This window comes from Pelodiscus sinensis, chromosome 18, assembly GCF_052426305.1.
Source record: "Pelodiscus sinensis isolate ZL-2025 chromosome 18, ASM5242630v1, whole genome shotgun sequence".
Classification (NCBI taxonomy): domain Eukaryota; kingdom Metazoa; phylum Chordata; order Testudines; family Trionychidae; genus Pelodiscus; species Pelodiscus sinensis.
In genome coordinates, this window is record NC_143069.1 from 34,772,552 (window position 1) to 34,787,740 (window position 15,189).

At 71.9% G+C, this 15,189-nt stretch overlaps 1 protein-coding gene across 1 annotated transcript; it reads right to left on the reverse strand.

Annotated features, from left to right (window-relative positions):
- Positions 1-1,697: 1,697 nt before the first annotated feature.
- On the reverse strand, positions 1,698-12,125 carry KCND1 (potassium voltage-gated channel subfamily D member 1). Its single transcript, XM_089770221.1, has 7 exons — positions 11,686-12,125; positions 8,261-9,600; positions 5,385-5,547; positions 5,218-5,301; positions 4,545-4,640; positions 4,240-4,475; positions 1,698-3,658 (listed from the first exon to the last, which is right to left on the reverse strand). The coding sequence occupies exons 2-7, from the start codon at positions 9,373-9,375 to the stop codon at positions 3,472-3,474; spliced, it is 1,881 nt and encodes a 626-aa protein (XP_089626347.1). The 5' UTR covers positions 9,376-9,600; positions 11,686-12,125; the 3' UTR covers positions 1,698-3,471.
- Positions 12,126-15,189: the final 3,064 nt, after the last annotated feature.

Below are 15,189 nucleotides of genomic sequence, written 5' to 3' on the forward strand. Positions count from 1 at the left end.
CGCCCTTAGTAACAATGAATTATCTGATTGGCTCAGAGGGCAAACGCTTATTTCCGATTGGCTGAAGAGCGCGGAAACAATTTCTGATTGGCTGAGGGTCACGGAACCTATTCCGCGTGGCTGACATTCACAGGCGCCATCTCTGATTGGCTAGGAGACAGAGACCCTCGTTTCTGATTGGCTGCTGGACAGGCCTCACACTTCTCGCGGGGGGGGAGAAACTGTCAGACCTGTCAGACCTGTAATTGGCTGACGGCACAGCCCTCGCGTCTGATTGGTCGAAGGGCAGCACGCAGCTGGCTGGTTGGCCAAGAAAGCCTCCATTCTAATTGGCTGGAAGGGATCAGCCAATGAGCGGCCTCCCTCGTGCCCCGCTCTGACACACAACCTGGGGGGGAGGGTTAACCGGCCCAGAAGCTGCTCTGAGTGACTGACTTGGCTGTCACTCAAATATAGCCCCGCCCCTTTTCACACTTATTTAACACCCCCCACCCCAACCAGTCACAGGCGTCCACACGCCCCCCCCCCCCACCCGCCAGGCCTTGGCGCTTCTGCCCCCTAGAGGGGCCGTGTCCCATCCCCCGCCAGTGTCCCCCCCCCCCCCCCGCCTGGCTGCCCCCCCCCCCGGACCTCGGCCTGGCCCCCCCTCACCTGGCCCCAGCCTGGCCTGGCAGCCCCCCCAGCGTGTTCCCCCTCCCCCCAGCCTGGCCCCTCTGGCCTGACCTGCCCCCCCCCCCCCACTGGACCCCGGCCCTGGCAGCCCCCCCAGCCTGTTCCCCGGCCTGGCCCCCCCTCACCTGGCCCCAGCCTGGCCTGGCAGCCCCCCCCCCCCAGCGTGTTCCCCCCCCCCCCCTCCAGCCTGGCCCCTCTGGCCTGGCCTGCCCCCCCGACTGGACCCCGGCCTGGCAGCCCCCCCCGGCCTGGCCCCTCACCTGACCCAGACTGGCCTGCAGCCCCCCCCCCAGCGTGTTCCCCCCCTCCCCCCCAGCCTGGCCCCTCTGGCCTGGCCTGCCCCCCCCCGACTGGACCCCGGCCTGGCAGCCCCCCCGGCCTGGCCCCCCCTCACCTGAACCCCAGCCTGGCCTGGCAGCCCCCCCCCCCCCCAGCGTGTTCCCCCCCTCCCCCCCAGTCTGGCCCCTCTGGCCTGGCCTGCCCCCCCCTGACTGGACCCCGGCCTGGCAGCCCCCCCGGCCTGGCCCCCCCTCACCTGGCCCCAGCCTGGCCTGGCAGCCCCCCCCCCCCAGCGTGTTCCCCCCTCCCCCTGCAGCCTGGCCCCTCTGGCCTGGCCTGCCCCCCCCACTGGACCCCGGCCTGGCAGCCCCCCAACCTGTTCCCCCCGGCCTGGCCCCCTCACTTGGCCCCAGCCCCCCCAGCGTGTTCCCTCCGGCCTGGCAGCGCCCCCCCAATGGTTCCCCCAATGGTTCCCCCCCAGCTTGTCAGGCCCCCCAGTTACCTTCCCCATCCATCCTGGCCTGGCAGGCTGCCCCCTCCGTGCTGTTTGTCCCCTGACCCCAGCTTGGCTGCCACCCCCAGCCAGGTCTACCCCCCTGAGCTGCTCCCCCAGGTGCCCCTGTCCAGTCCCCCCATAGTCCCACGACAGGCAGCCCTGGCCTTCCCCCAGCCTGGCAGCTGCCCCAAACAGTCCGCTCCCAGGCGGCCCCCATGCCCTGGTGCCCCAAGGAAGCACGGAGTCAGGGTCTGTTTCACACGTTTCACTTGTATTGGCTCAAACGACAGTGGTGCCGCCCCAGGTCGCCCCAGCGGCCTCAGGGCAGCCCCCCTCCCTCGCCTCCCTGCCCCACCGGCCCCCAAAGGGTTGAACCGCGAGCGCCCTGCCCCACAGCTGCAGCCACTCAGTCTATTACGCAACGTGGAACCTGAGTTGAAGTGACCTGGCCAAGGTCACACAGTGAGTCAGGGAGAACCCAGTGTCCTGGCTCCCAGGCCCCCTCTAACCACTGGACTCCCCTCCCCTCCTAGGGCACCCAGAGCCCCTTGGCCATGGCCACAGGGTACCATGGCCAGGAGGCTGCAGCTGGGCAGATTCTGTCGCCCTGGCCATGCAGGAAACTGGCCTTGTGCTATTCAACCGCTGGGCACCTGCCCCCTCAGAGCCAGGGGCTGTGCGGATACCTCACCCGGCCCAGCTCCCCCCCACTGCTCTGTGCTAGGGGGCATGGGCCTGCTGCCCTCCTTTGCCCCACTCAGGGAGGGGTGTTTCGGAGCTACAGGGTGTGGGGGGGAGGGCTGAGACCCACCCCTCCAGCCAGAGAGAAAACCCAGGAGTCCTGACTCCCTAGGCCCCACCGCCCTCCCAGACCTGCAGCCTGGTTCTCAGTCCCCCACCCGCTTTAACCACTGGCCACCACTCCCTTCCTGGAGCTGGGGAGAAAACCCAGGACTCCTGGCTCCCTGCTGTAACCACCAAGCTGAGACCCCAGTGTCCTGCCCCCGCCCGATGACTAGAACGGCACCGCAGGGCGGGCTGCGACGTGGCTGGTGGGCGCGGGCGTGAGGTTATCGGCAGTGACTGCGGCTCGCGCGCTGTGTCTGCTCCACGTGGCTCTTGTACCTAGGGACGGTCGGGGGGAGGGCCGGGGGCTTCTGTCCCCGGCGTCTACAACAGAGATGCATGCAGGGGCTGTCAGCAGCCATGGACGGCGCCCCCAGTGGTGTAAGACTCATGCATAATCCACGGGCTGCGACTTGGGGGTGAGGGGATGGGTCCCGAGAGCAGTGCAGGTTGGGGCTGCATGGGCCCAGGTCGGGTGTGAATCCTGTTGGGAGCTCAGTGGATCCCCCAGAGGTGTGGGCCAGACCTGCCTGTGCCTCTCCCAGAGCTGGGGAGCAACCCCAGGCGTTCCGGCTCCCAGCCCCTGCTCTCTAACCACTAGCCCCCACTCCCCTCCTGGAGCCATGGAGAGAACCCGGGCGTCCTGCCTCCCCCCCCCCAGCACAGGAGCAATGGCTTTGGGTTAATGAGGTTTCTGGCCCATGTTTGGGGGCGGGGGGCTGGAGGGGCGGATTGTGCCGGGTGCGTATCCTGCCGCCCCCTCAGGCCAGTGCCGGAAGCAGCCCCCTTGGCCCCTTGCATAGCTGCCCCCTAGATATGGCTTTGAGTGGAGTTGGGAGCGGACGGGGGCAGGACCCTGGGGGCTGGGCAAGGCCCATCCCTCGGCGGGTGGCACCCTCGGTGTCTGTGGAAGACGGGACCCAGGCATCGGGTGAGGTCGTGCGCTGAAGCGGGGGCCAGGCGTCCGGGCGAGGCCATGCTGCAGGAAGCCAGGCCCAGCAGCCGACACGCCCCCCAGCGCTTGTGGAAGACGATGGCCCTGGGCGGGCGGGACTAGGCCGCCGGATGGGGCATGCGCCGAAGCGGGGGCCAGGCGTCCGGCCCAGCCGGACCCAGAGGCAGCCGGGCCCCCGGCCTGTGTGGAAGCCAAGGACCAGGGCGGGCCGGCTGCTCTGCCCTTACAAGGAGGAGATCTTGACCATGGAGTGGGACAGGTAGGGGGTGGGCAGGGCGCGGGGCGAGGGGGGGTGGCTCTCGGGGGTGTTGGCGGGGGGGGTGGGGATGCTGGTGAGAGCGGCCGTCAGGTCTGCGATGTCGTAGCTCAACAGCGTCTTCTCCAGGGCCTTGGCGTTCAGGCTGGATCGGCTGGGGGGGCAGGGAGAAAGAGTGAACCCAGGCGTCCGGGCACCCCGCCCCCCCAGCCCCCCTCCCAGGTCTGGGGAGAGACCCCAGGCGACTGGGCTCTCTGCCCCCCCAGCTCCCAGCCCCCCCTCCCAGGTCTAGGGAGAGACCCCAGGCGTCCGGGCTCTCTGCCCCCCCAGCTCCCAGCCCCCCCTCCCAGATCGGGGGAGACCCCAGGCGTCCGGGCTCCCCCCCCCCCAGCCCCCGCTCCCCTCCCAGATCGGGGCAGAGACCCCAGGCGTCCGGGCTCCCCGCCCCCCCAGCCCCCGCTCCCCTCCCAGATTGGGGCAGAGACCCCAGGCGTCCGGGCTCCCCGCCCCCCACCCCCCCGCTCCCCTCCCAGATCGGGGCAGAGACCCCAGGCCCCCGCTCCCCTCCCAGATCGGGGCAGAGACCCCAGGCGTCCGGGCTCCCCGCCCCCCCAGCCCCCGCTCCCCTCCCAGATCGGGGCAGAGACCCCAGGCGTCCGGGCTCCCCGCCCCCCACCCCCCGCTCCCCTCCCAGATCGGGGCAGAGACCCCAGGCGGGCCGTGGCCGGCGGGTACCTCTGGGGGGCGGCGGGGGCCTTGTGCAGCGTGCTGAGCTCCTGGGCGCTGGCCCGGCTGACAGAGGCGGTGGAGGGGGCGGGGCGCAGGGCGCGGCGGGCGGGGCCCCGGCGGGGGCAGCAGGAGGTGGCGCCGCCCTGCTGCGAGGAGAGGGAGGTGCTGCGGCTGCTCCGGCCGCCCACCGAGCCCCCCAGCCCGGCCTCGCTGCAGGAGCGCTCCTCCGAGAACTCGTGGCTCTGTGGGGGGAGGGGAGAGGTCAGGGGGTCCACGGCGCCCCCGCCGCCCCGCCCCGGCCCCCCACTCACCGTGGTTTTCTCCAGGCAGTGCAGCAGGTGGTGGTGCTGCTGCTCGAAGGTCGAACGGTTCCTCACCGCCAGGGTGTGGGCAGTGCTGCCTGGCTCCTGCGTGGGGTGGGGAGGAGATCAGAGACAGGCAGAACCCCCCCCACGCACACAGGCACGGGGGGCCGCGTACAAAGAGTGAGCGGGGCTGGGTTCTGCCCTGGGGTGCTGGTGCAGGGCTGGGTGCACTAGTGCAACAGGGCAGGTGTGCAAGGGGCACTGGGATGCTCGTGCAAATGGGGGTGTTGGGGGTTGTGCACGCGTGTGTCCGTGGGACTGTCTGTGGACAGGGTATGCGGGGCTCAGGCAGGTGCTGTGAGTGTGTGAGTGTGTGTCGTGACCGTGCATGGGGGTGTTAGTGCGACTGTGCGAGGGGTGAGCGTGCACAGGGGCGTCTGTACAACTGGCAGCAGGGGGCGTGTGCGCTAAGGGCCTTGCTGCCAGCACTGCTGGGGTGAGCATGGCTTGCAGCCCTGCACGGGGGTGTCAGTGTCGTGGGGTAGGGGAGCATGCAAGGCAAGTATGTGGGGGAGGGGAGAGCGTGCAAGGCGAGTGTGCGGGGGAAGCGTGCAAGGTGACACACAGGCGTCCCCTCGTGCAAGAGGACAGGTGCACGAGGGGGACCGTGCGTGCGTACCTCAAGGCCCCCGTCCCGCTTGTATTGCAGGAAGCCGTTGGTCGTGCCGCTCTTGGCCAGCCGGATCCGCGCCAGGCGAACCTTCTGCGGAGAGAGGGAGGGTCAGAGACGCAGGCGCGAACCCGCCCCCAGCCCCCCATGCAGACCTCAGCCCCCCTTGCCCCGACCTGCTGCGCCCGGCGCTTGTCCGCCCGCTGGTTCTGGTGGTAGATGCGGCTGAAGTTGGAGACGATGACGGGCACCGGCAGCGCGATGACCAGCACCCCGCTCAGCGAGCAGATGGAGCCGAAGATCTTCCCGGCGATGGTGCTGGGAACCATGTCGCCGTACCTGCAGTGGGGGGGGGGAATGAGCCACGAGCTGACCTCGGGGGTGGGGGCAACCCCCAGCATGGCACTGCCGGAGCCGCAGCCGGAGGCTCTGGGAGGTGCAGAGATGCAGCCAGCTCTGGGGTGGGGCGGCTGGGAACAGCCCCACGGAACGCTGCAGCGGCTGAGCCGCGGGCAGGTGGGGCGGTCGCGGGCTATTAGCAATGCACCGTTTGGGAAAGCTACTTTGCTCTGCAGACACGCTGCCAGCCGAGCGCTGCTCTGTAATAAAACACTCCACAGGGCATGACTTATTGAACAGGCTGAGGCGGAAAGGCTCAGAGCACGGATCTGAGTCGGCAAGAATCGACAGCTTCCCCTTCACAGATAACACGGGCACCGAGATGCGCCCGCCTCGGGGGGGCAGCTGGGGACAGCCGCATAGAACACCATGCCGGAGGAACTCACCCGGTGCCGATGCAGCCACCTCTGGGGGGCAGCTGGGGACAGCCGCATAGAACACCATGCCGGAGGAACTCACCCAGTGCCGATGCAGCCACCTCTGGGGGGCAGCTGGGGACAGCCGCATAGAACACCATGCCGGAGGAACTCACCCGGTGCCAATGCAGCCACCTCTGGGGGGCAGCTGGGGACAGCCGCATAGAACGCCATACCGGAGGAACTCACCCGGTGCCGATGCAGCCACCTCTGGAGGGCGGCTGGGGACAGCCGCATAGAACACCATGCCGGAGGAACTCACCCAATGCCAATGCAGCCACCTCTGGGGGGCAGCTGGGGAACAGCCGCATAGAACACCATGCCGGAGGAACTCACCCGGTGCCAATGCAGCCACCTCTGGGGGGCAGCTGGGGACAGCCGCATAGAACGCCATACTGGAGGAACTCACCCAATGCCAATGCAGCCACCTCTGGAGGGCGGCTGGGGACAGCCGCATAGAACACCATGCCGGAGGAACTCACCCGGTGCCAATGCAGCCACCTCTGGGGGGCAGCTGGGGACAGCCGCATAGAACGCCATACTGGAGGAACTCACCCGGTGCCGATGCAGCCACCTCTGGAGGGCGGCTGGGGACAGCCGCATAGAACACCATGCCGGAGGAACTCACCCGGTGCCGATGCAGCCACCTCTGGGGGGCAGCTGGGGACAGCCGCATAGAACACCATGCCGGAGGAACTCACCCGGTGCCGATGCAGCCACCTCTGGAGGGCGGCTGGGGACAGCCGCATAGAACGCCAAGCCAGAGGAACTCACCCGGTGCCGATGCAGCCACTTCTGGGGGGCGGCTGGGGACAGCTGCCTAGCAGATCCAGAACATTTGCTGTGCAGTCGACATGCCAGGGAAATGTAGCCAAGTCTCTGCTCTTTAGAAATGGCCAGGGCACCGGGATGCCCCTGGTGAGACTCCCCGCCCCACGGCGGCCCCCAGTGCCCTGCCCCGACTACCCGGGGACAATGTCCCTGGCTCAGCCCCTGCCCCACAGCCCTAGTGCGGTGCCCCCAGGGGCTCAGAGCAGGCCCAGGACGAGAGCAATGCAGGTCTGGGCCAGCTCCATGAGAGATTCACCTGTGCCCAGGTACCGGCGGGGGGGGGCTCACCCGGGAGGCGCCAGTGGTAGTGGGCACCCCCCCGGCGGCTCACCCCAGCGTGGCCCTGGTGACGATGGTGCACACCCCCCCCCGGCTCACCCCAGCGTGGCCCTGGTGACGATGGTGCACACCCCCCCCGGCTCACCCCAGCGTGGTCATGGTGACGATGGTGCACACACACACCCCCCCGGCGGCTCACCCCAGCGTGGTCATGGTGACGATGGTGCACACACACACCCCCCCCCGGCGGCTCACCCCAGCGTGGTCATGGTGACGATGGTGCACACACACACCCCCGGCTCACCCCAGCGTGGTCATGGTGACGATGGTGCCAACCCCCCCCCCCCCGGCGGCTCACCCCAGCGTGGTCATGGTGACGATGGTGCACACACACACACCCCCCGGCAGCTCACCCCAGTGTGGTCATGGTGACGATGGTGCACACACACCCCCCCCCGGCGGCTCACCCCAGCGTGGTCATGGTGACGATGGTGCACACACCCCCCCCCCCGGCGGCTCACCCCAGCGTGGTCATGGTGACGATGGTGCACACACACCCCCCCCCCGGCGGCTCACCCCAGCGTGGTCATGGTGACGATGGTGCACACCCCCCCCCCGGCTCACCCCAGCGTGGTCATGGTGACGATGGTGCACACACACACCCCCCCGGCTCACCCCAGCGTGGTCATGGTGACGATGGTGCACACCCCCCCCCGGTTCACCCCAGCGTGGTCATGGTGACGATGGTGCACACACCCCCCCCCCGGCTCACCCCAGCGTGGTCATGGTGACGATGGTGCACACACCCCCCCCCTGGCTCACCCCAGCGTGGTCATGGTGACGATGGTGCACACACCCCCCCCCCGGCTCACCCCAGCGTGGTCATGGTGACGATGGTGCACACACACACCCCCCCGGCTCACCCCAGCGTGGTCATGGTGACGATGGTGCACACACACCCCCCTGGTAGCTCACCCCAGCGTGGTCATGGTGACGATGGTGCACACACACCCCCCCCCGGCTCACCCCAGCGTGGTCATGGTGACGATGGTGCACACACACCCCCCCGGCGGCTCACCCCAGCGTGGTCATGGTGACGATGGTGCACACACACCCCCCCAGCTCACCCCAGCGTGGTCATGGTGACGATGGTGTACCAGAAGGCGGCGGGGATGCTGGTGAAGTTGGTGCTGCGCGTCCCCTTCTCGGCGTAGAACATGACGGTGGCGAAGATGATGATGGCCATGGTGAGGGAGAAGAGCAGGAAGCCGAGCTCGGAGGCGCAGCTCTTCAGGGTGTAGCCGAGGATACGCAGCCCCTGCGAGTGGCGGGAGAACTTGAAGATGCGGAAGACCCGGAAGACCCGCAGGGTGACGAAGGCCCCGCTCACGTCCTCGTTCTCGGGCATGACCAGCCCCACGTAGAAGGGCAGGATGGCCACCACGTCGATGAGGCTCATGACGCTGCGCAGGAAGTGGCCGCGGCGGGGGGCGGCGAAGAGGCGCAGCAGGTACTCGGCCGTGAAGATGAGCACGCAGGCCGTGTCCATGCAGGAGAAGGCCAGCGGGAAGCGGTCGCCGCAGGGCTGGGGGCGGGCGCGCCCGGGCGCCGGCCGGCAGGGGATGGTCTCCACCACGTTGGCGATGACGGAGACGGCGATGAAGAAGCCGGTGACGTAGTACAGGACCAGCGCCATGGTGCTGGTGTGGGGGTTCTCGAAGGCGCGCCACAGGCGCTGGCGCACGGTGCTGTCGGGGGGTAGCGCCGCCGGCTCCGCCGCCCCCTCGGCCTCCTCGTCCTCCGCCAGCCGCTCGGCGTTCTCCTTCTTGCGGTCGCGGTACTCCTCCAGGCAGCAGTCGCCCATCAGCTCGGGCTCCACGCCGTAGAAGCTCAGCTCCTCGTCGAAGGCCTGGATGCACTCGTGGCGGGGGCAGTGCAGGTGCCCGGTGCGGTAGAAGTTGAGCACGTGGCGGAAGATCTCGGGGTCGCGGTCGAAGAAGTACTCCCGCTGCTCCTCGTCGTAGAAGAAGTCCTTCTCCGCGCTGCCCAGCAGCGTGGCCGGGTAGCGGTCCAGCGTGTTGCGCCAGGTCTGGAACCGCCGCCCGCTCACGTTCACCACCAGCAGCTCGTCCCCGCGCCGCTTCTCGCTGGGCGCCCGGGGCATCGGCTTCTTGGCCAGGGGCAGCCAGCCCACGGCGGCCGCCCGGGCAAAGGGCAGCCAGGTGGCCACGCCTGCCGCCATGGCCCCAGCGCCGAGCGGGCAGCAGCCCCGGGAGCCAGGGGGCACCTCCCAGCGGACGTGCCCGGGGGAGATCGGGGGACCCGGCCGGGCTCGGCTCTCTCCCACAGGCAGGCCCTGCCCGGGCGCTGCTGGGGGCCCAGATGAGGCCGGGCTGCTCACGGCATGGGTGGGTTCACAGGCTCCTCCCGCTCTCCGCAAAGGGGCCCAAGGGCCCAGCTCAGGGCGCTGCGGGAAGGAGAGAAGCGCGGTGAGATCGGAGGGCAGCAGAGGCAGATCTGCAGCTGGGATTCCCTCCTGGCCCTGGGAGGGCAGTGGGGGCTAGTGGTTAGAGCTGGGGGGGGCTGGGTTCTCTCCTGGCTCTGGGAGGGCAGTGGGGGCTAGTGGTTAGAGCTGGGGGGGGCTGGGTTCTCTCCTGGCTCTGGGAGGGCAGTGGGGGCTAGTGGTTAGAGCTGGGGGGGGCTGGGTTCTCTCCTGGCTCTGGGAGGGCAGTAGGGGCTAGTGGTTAGAGCTGCGGGGGGGCTGGGTTCTCTCCTGGCCCTGGGAGGGCAGTGGGGGCTAGTGGTTAGAGCCGGGGGGGGGGGGCTGGGTTCTCTCCTGGCCTGGGAGGGCAGTGGGGGCTAGTGATTAGAGCTGGGGGGGGGGGGGCTGGGTTCTCTCCTGGCCCTGGGAGGGCAGTGGGGGCTAGTGATTAGAGCCGGGGGGGGGGGGGTTGGGTTCTCTCCTGGCCCTGGGAGGGCAGTGGGGGCTAGTGATTAGAGCCGGGGGGGGGGGGCTGGGTTCTCTCCTGGCCTGGGAGGGCAGTGGGGGCTAGTGATTAGAGCCGGGGGGGGGGGCTGGGTTCTCTCCTGGCCCTGGGAGGGCAGTGGGGGCTAGTGATTAGAGCCGGGGGGGGCTGGGTTCTCTCCTGGCCTGGGAGGGCAGTGGGGGCTAGTGATTAGAGCCGGGGGGGGGGGCTGGGTTCTCTCCTGGCCCTGGGAGGGCAGTGGGGGCTAGTGGTTAGAGCCGGGGGGGGGGGGGCTGGGTTCTCTCCTGGCCCTGGGAGGGCAGTGGGGGCTAGTGATTAGAGCCGGGGGGGGGGCTGGGTTCTCTCCTGGCCCTGGGAGGGCAGTGGGGGCTAGTGATTAGAGCCGGGGGGGGGGGGGCTGGGTTCTCTCCTGGCCTGGGAGGGCAGTGGGGGCTAGTGGTTAGAGCCGGGGGGGGGGGGGCTGGGTTCTCTCCTGGCCTGGGAGGGCAGTGGGGGCTAGTGGTTAGAGCCGGGGGGGGGGGGGGCTGGGTTCTCTCCTGGCCCTGGGAGGGCAGTGGGGGCTAGTGATTAGAGCCGGGGGGGGGGCTGGGTTCTCTCCTGGCCTGGGAGGGCAGTGGGGGCTAGTGATTAGAGCCGGGGGGGGGGGGGCTGGGTTCTCTCCTGGCCTGGGAGGGCAGTGGGGGCTAGTGGTTAGAGCCGGGGGGGGGGCTGGGTTCTCTCCTGGCCTGGGAGGGCAGTGGGGGCTAGTGGTTAGAGCCGGGGGGGGGGGGGGGCTGGGTTCTCTCCTGGCCTGGGAGGGCAGTGGGGGCTAGTGGTTAGAGCTGGGGGGGGGGGCTGGGTTCTCTCCTGGCTGGGAGGGCAGTGGGGGCTAGTGATTAGAGCCGGGGGGGGGGGGGCTGGGTTCTCTCCTGGCCTGGGAGGGCAGTGGGGGCTAGTGGTTAGAGCCGGGGGGGGGGGGGCTGGGTTCTCTCCTGGCCTGGGAGGGCAGTGGGGGCTAGTGATTAGAGCCGGGGGGGGGGGGGGGGGCTGGGTTCTCTCCTGGCCTGGGAGGGCAGTGGGGGCTAGTGGTTAGAGCCGGGGGGGGGGGCTGGGTTCTCTCCTGGCCTGGGAGGGCAGTGGGGGCTAGTGGTGAGGGCAGCTGGCGCTGGTGAGTTGGGGTCAGTTCCAGTCCAGCAATGGGGGGGGGGTGATTTTAACTCAAATCCCTTTTGCAGCCCCCCCCAGCTGCAGGGCCAGGCTGCTCCAGGGGGGAGGGGCAGCCGGGGACCCCAGGCTCAGGGTGGAAGTGGGGCCGGGCAGGGGCGGATCGGGGCTCAGGGTCCCGCTCACGGTGCTTTATGGCCCCCGAGCCGCGCAGGGGGCACACCCGGGGGGGGGCAGATCCGGGACGCCGGGGGAGCCGAAGTGCTGGGGGGTGTCGGGGCCCGGGGGACCCAGCGCACAAGGGGATCTAGGGGACTCCGGGGGGCGGGTGGATTCGGGGGACTCGAGGAGGGTGGAGCGGGGGGGGCGGGGGCTGGACCCGGGGAAATTCGGGGGGCTCAGCCCCGCGCGGCCGCGCTCACCTCTGTCCGGCGGCCGGGGGCGGCGATCCGGGCTCGGGGCGGGGGCCCTGCCCGGCCCCCCCAAGCGCATCGCTCCGCGGGCTCGGGCCGGGGCGTCCCCGCTGGGTACGAGCGGGTCCCGCCTGCGGCAGGCGCCGGCCCGGGCCGGCTTTATATTGCGCTGCGGGGGCGGGGTGAGCCGGGACGGAGCCGTGGGGGGCGGGGGAGCCGGGGGGCGGGGGGGCCTGCGGTGAGCGCAGCGATCGGGGCCGGGGGAGAGTTTGGGGGCGCAGCGCATGTGGGGGAGGGAGCCAGGACCCCCCAAGAGCCCCGGCCCGAGGGGAGGCGCCCGGAGTCCGGCCCCCTCCCCCGCCCCACAGCTCGGGTCCCAGCAGAGTCCGCGGCAAGAGGTTCAGCGCCCCCCCGCCCTGCCCCCCAGATCCCGCCCCCCAGCTCTGCCCGCCCCCAGCCCTGGACTCCCCCAGCCCCTCAGATTCCGCCCCCCAGCCCTGCCCCCACCCGGCCGGTGCCCCTCACTCCGACCCGCAGTCCCGGGCTCCCTGGGACCCCCGCCCCCGCCCCCGCATCGCCAGGGTGGGAGCAAACCCTTAATCAGCACATGAGAAACGCGCAGCACTTAGAGCGATCGATACTCGGCGGCGGAGAGTGTCGCTCAATGGGCAGCGCGCCAGGCCCGGGGGCGGGGGGCAGGGTTGAGAGGCAGGAGCGAGGGGCAGCAGCAGGGCTGGGGGGCAGGAGCGAGGGGCAGCAGCAGGGCTGGGGGGCAGGGGCAGGGCTGGGGGGCAGGAGCGAGGGGCAGCAGCAGGGCTGGGGGGCAGGACTGGGGGGCAGGAGCGAGGGGCAGCAGCAGGGCTGGGGGGCAGGGCTGGGGGTAGGAGCGAGGGGCAGCGGCAGGACTGGGGGTAGGAGCGAGGGGCAGGGCTGGGGGCAGGAGCGAGGGGCAGCGGCAGGGCTGGGGGGCAGGGCTGGGGGTAGGAGCGAGGGGCAGGAGCGAGGGGCAGGGCTGGGGCAGGAGCGAGGGGCAGCGGCAGGCCTGGGGGGCAGGGCTGGGGGCAGGAGCGAGGGGCAGCAGCAGGCCTGGGGGGCAGGGCTGGGGGTAGGAGCGAGGGGCAGCGGCAGGGCTGGGGGGCAGGACTGGGGGTAGGAGCGAGGGGCAGCAGCAGGCCTGGGGGGCAGGGCTGGGGGTAGGAGCGAGGGGCAGGAGCGAGGGGCAGGGCTGGGGGCAGGAGCGAGGGGCAGCGGCAGGGCTGGGGGGCAGGGCTGGGGGCAGGAGCGAGGGGCAGTGGCAGGGCTGGGGGGCAGGCCTGGGGGTAGGCGCGAGGGGCAGCAGCAGGCCTGGGGGGCAGGGCTGGGGGTAGGAGCGAGGGGCAGCGGCAGGCCTGGGGGGCAGGGCTGGGGGTAGGAGCGAGGGGCAGCGGCAGGCCTGGGGGGCGGGGCTGGGGGCAGGAGCGAGGGGCAGCGGCAGGCCTGGGGGGCGGGGCTGGGGGCAGGAGCGAGGGGCAGCAGCAGGCCTGGGGGGCGGGGCTGGGGGCAGGAGCGAGGGGCAGGAGCGAGGGGCAGGGCTGGGGGCAGGAGCGAGGGGCAGCGGCAGGGCTGGGGGCAGGAGCAAAGGGGCAGCGGCAGGCCTGGGGGGCAGGGCTGGGGGCAGGAGCGAGGGGCAGTGGCAGGGCTGGGGGGCAGGCCTGGGGGTAGGCGCGAGGGGCAGCAGCAGGCCTGGGGGGCAGGGCTGGGGGTAGGAGCGAGGGGCAGCGGCAGGCCTGGGGGGCAGGGCTGGGGGTAGGAGCGAGGGGCAGCGGCAGGCCTGGGGGGTGGGGCTGGGGGCAGGAGCGAGGGGCAGCAGCAGGCCTGGGGGGCGGGGCTGGGGGCAGGAGCGAGGGGCAGCAGCAGGCCTGGGGGGTGGGGCTGGGGGCAGGAGCGAGGGGCAGTGGCAGGCCTGGGGGGCGGGGCTGGGGGTAGGAGCGAGGGGCAGCAGCAGGCCTGGGGGGCAGGGCTGGGGGTAGGAGCGAGGGGCAGCGGCAGGCCTGGGGGGCAGGGCTGGGGGTAGGAGCGAGGGGCAGCGGCAGGCCTGGGGGGTGGGGCTGGGGGCAGGAGCGAGGGGCAGCAGCAGGCCTGGGGGGCGGGGCTGGGGGCAGGAGCGAGGGGCAGCAGCAGGCCTGGGGGGTGGGGCTGGGGGCAGGAGCGAGGGGCAGCGGCAGGCCTGGGGGGCGGGGCAGTCTCCCTGCTCTGGGGTGGGGTGGGGTGGGAACAGGTGCCCTCTCGGCCCATTTGCCGCCCCCCCAACCTGCCCCCAGGCTGGGCTCACTCCCGGCTCCGGCATCTGCTGCCGCGTGACTGGCGGCGCCGGCGCCCCCAATACGTCAAGTGGCAGCGAGACGCGCCCCAGAAAAACAAGGCGCGGGCCCCTCCCCCGCCGAGAAGCCAGGCGCCCCGGTGCCCCACGGCGCAGGGGGAACCGCTCTGCCCCGAGCCCCCCGCCCCACACGGGGCTCCAGCCGCAGGCCTCCGGCCTCCTTGGGGACAGACTTGGCCCAGGCCCGGCTCCGGCTAATCCCACAGGCCCAGGGGCTCCGTCATCCCGGCAGCGGCTCCGTTTCCCAGCCGGAGCCGGGGCCCCTGGCTCCGTGGGCCCAGCGCCGGCCCAGTGACCAGTGACCAGTGGTGCTGCAGGACGCCGGCCTGGGGACCGGTCACTGCTGTCAGCTCCCCGCCGGGCCGGGGTCTGGAGGGGCCCCGCCTACGGGCTCAGCGCCTGGCTGGAGGCTTCCAGGTCCTGCCCCGGCCCACAGGACTTGGCTGAAAAAACACCATCCGTCTAGGTGCCAGGGCAGGGCTGGGGGGCAGGGGCTGTGGGTGGGAGTGGGGGGCTCTGGCAGGGCCGGCGGGGCTGAGCTGGGGGCGGGCGTGAGGGGCGGGGCTGCGGGTGGGCGTGGGGGGCTCTGGCAGGGCGGGGGGCAGGGGCCGCGGGTGGCCGTGGGGGGCTCTGGCAGGGCGGGGGGGCAGGGGCCGCGGGTGGGCGTGGGGGGCTCTGGCAGGGCGGGGGGGCAGGGGCCGCGGGTGGCCGTGGGGGGCTCTGGCAGGGCGGGGGGCAGGGACAGCGGGTGGCCGTGGGGGGCTCTGGCAGGGCGGGGGGGCAGGGGCCGCGGGTGGGAGTGGGGGGCTCTGGCAGGGCGGGGGGGCAGGGGCCGCGGGTGGGCGTGGGGGGCTCTGGCAGGGCGGGGGGGCAGGGGCCGCGGGTGGGCGTGGGGGGCTCTGGCAGGGCGGGGGGGCAGGGGCCGCGGGTGGCCGTGGGGGGCTCTGGCAGGGCGGGGGGGCAGGGGCCGCGGGTGGGCATGGGGGGCTCTGGCAGGGCGGGGGGGCAGGGGCCGCGGGTGGGAGTGGGGGGCTCTGGCAGGGCCGGGGGCTGCGGGTGGGCGTGGGGGGCTCTGGCAGGGCCGGGGGGCAGGGGCCACGGGTGGGAGTGGGGGGCTCTGGCAGGGCCGGGGGGCTGAGCTGGGGGCGGACGTG

Coding starts and splice junctions, on each gene's coding strand:
- KCND1 (XM_089770221.1), bottom strand. CDS start 9,375: ATGGCGGCAGGCGTGGCCACCTGGCTGCCCTTTGCCCGGGCGGCCGCC. Junction 5,548..8,260: donor GTCACCATGACCACGCTGGG/GTGAGCTGGGGG, acceptor CCCCCACTGCAG/GTACGGCGACATGGTTCCCA. Junction 4,476..4,544: donor ACTGCCTGGAGAAAACCACG/GTGAGTGGGGGG, acceptor CTCCCCCCACAG/AGCCACGAGTTCTCGGAGGA.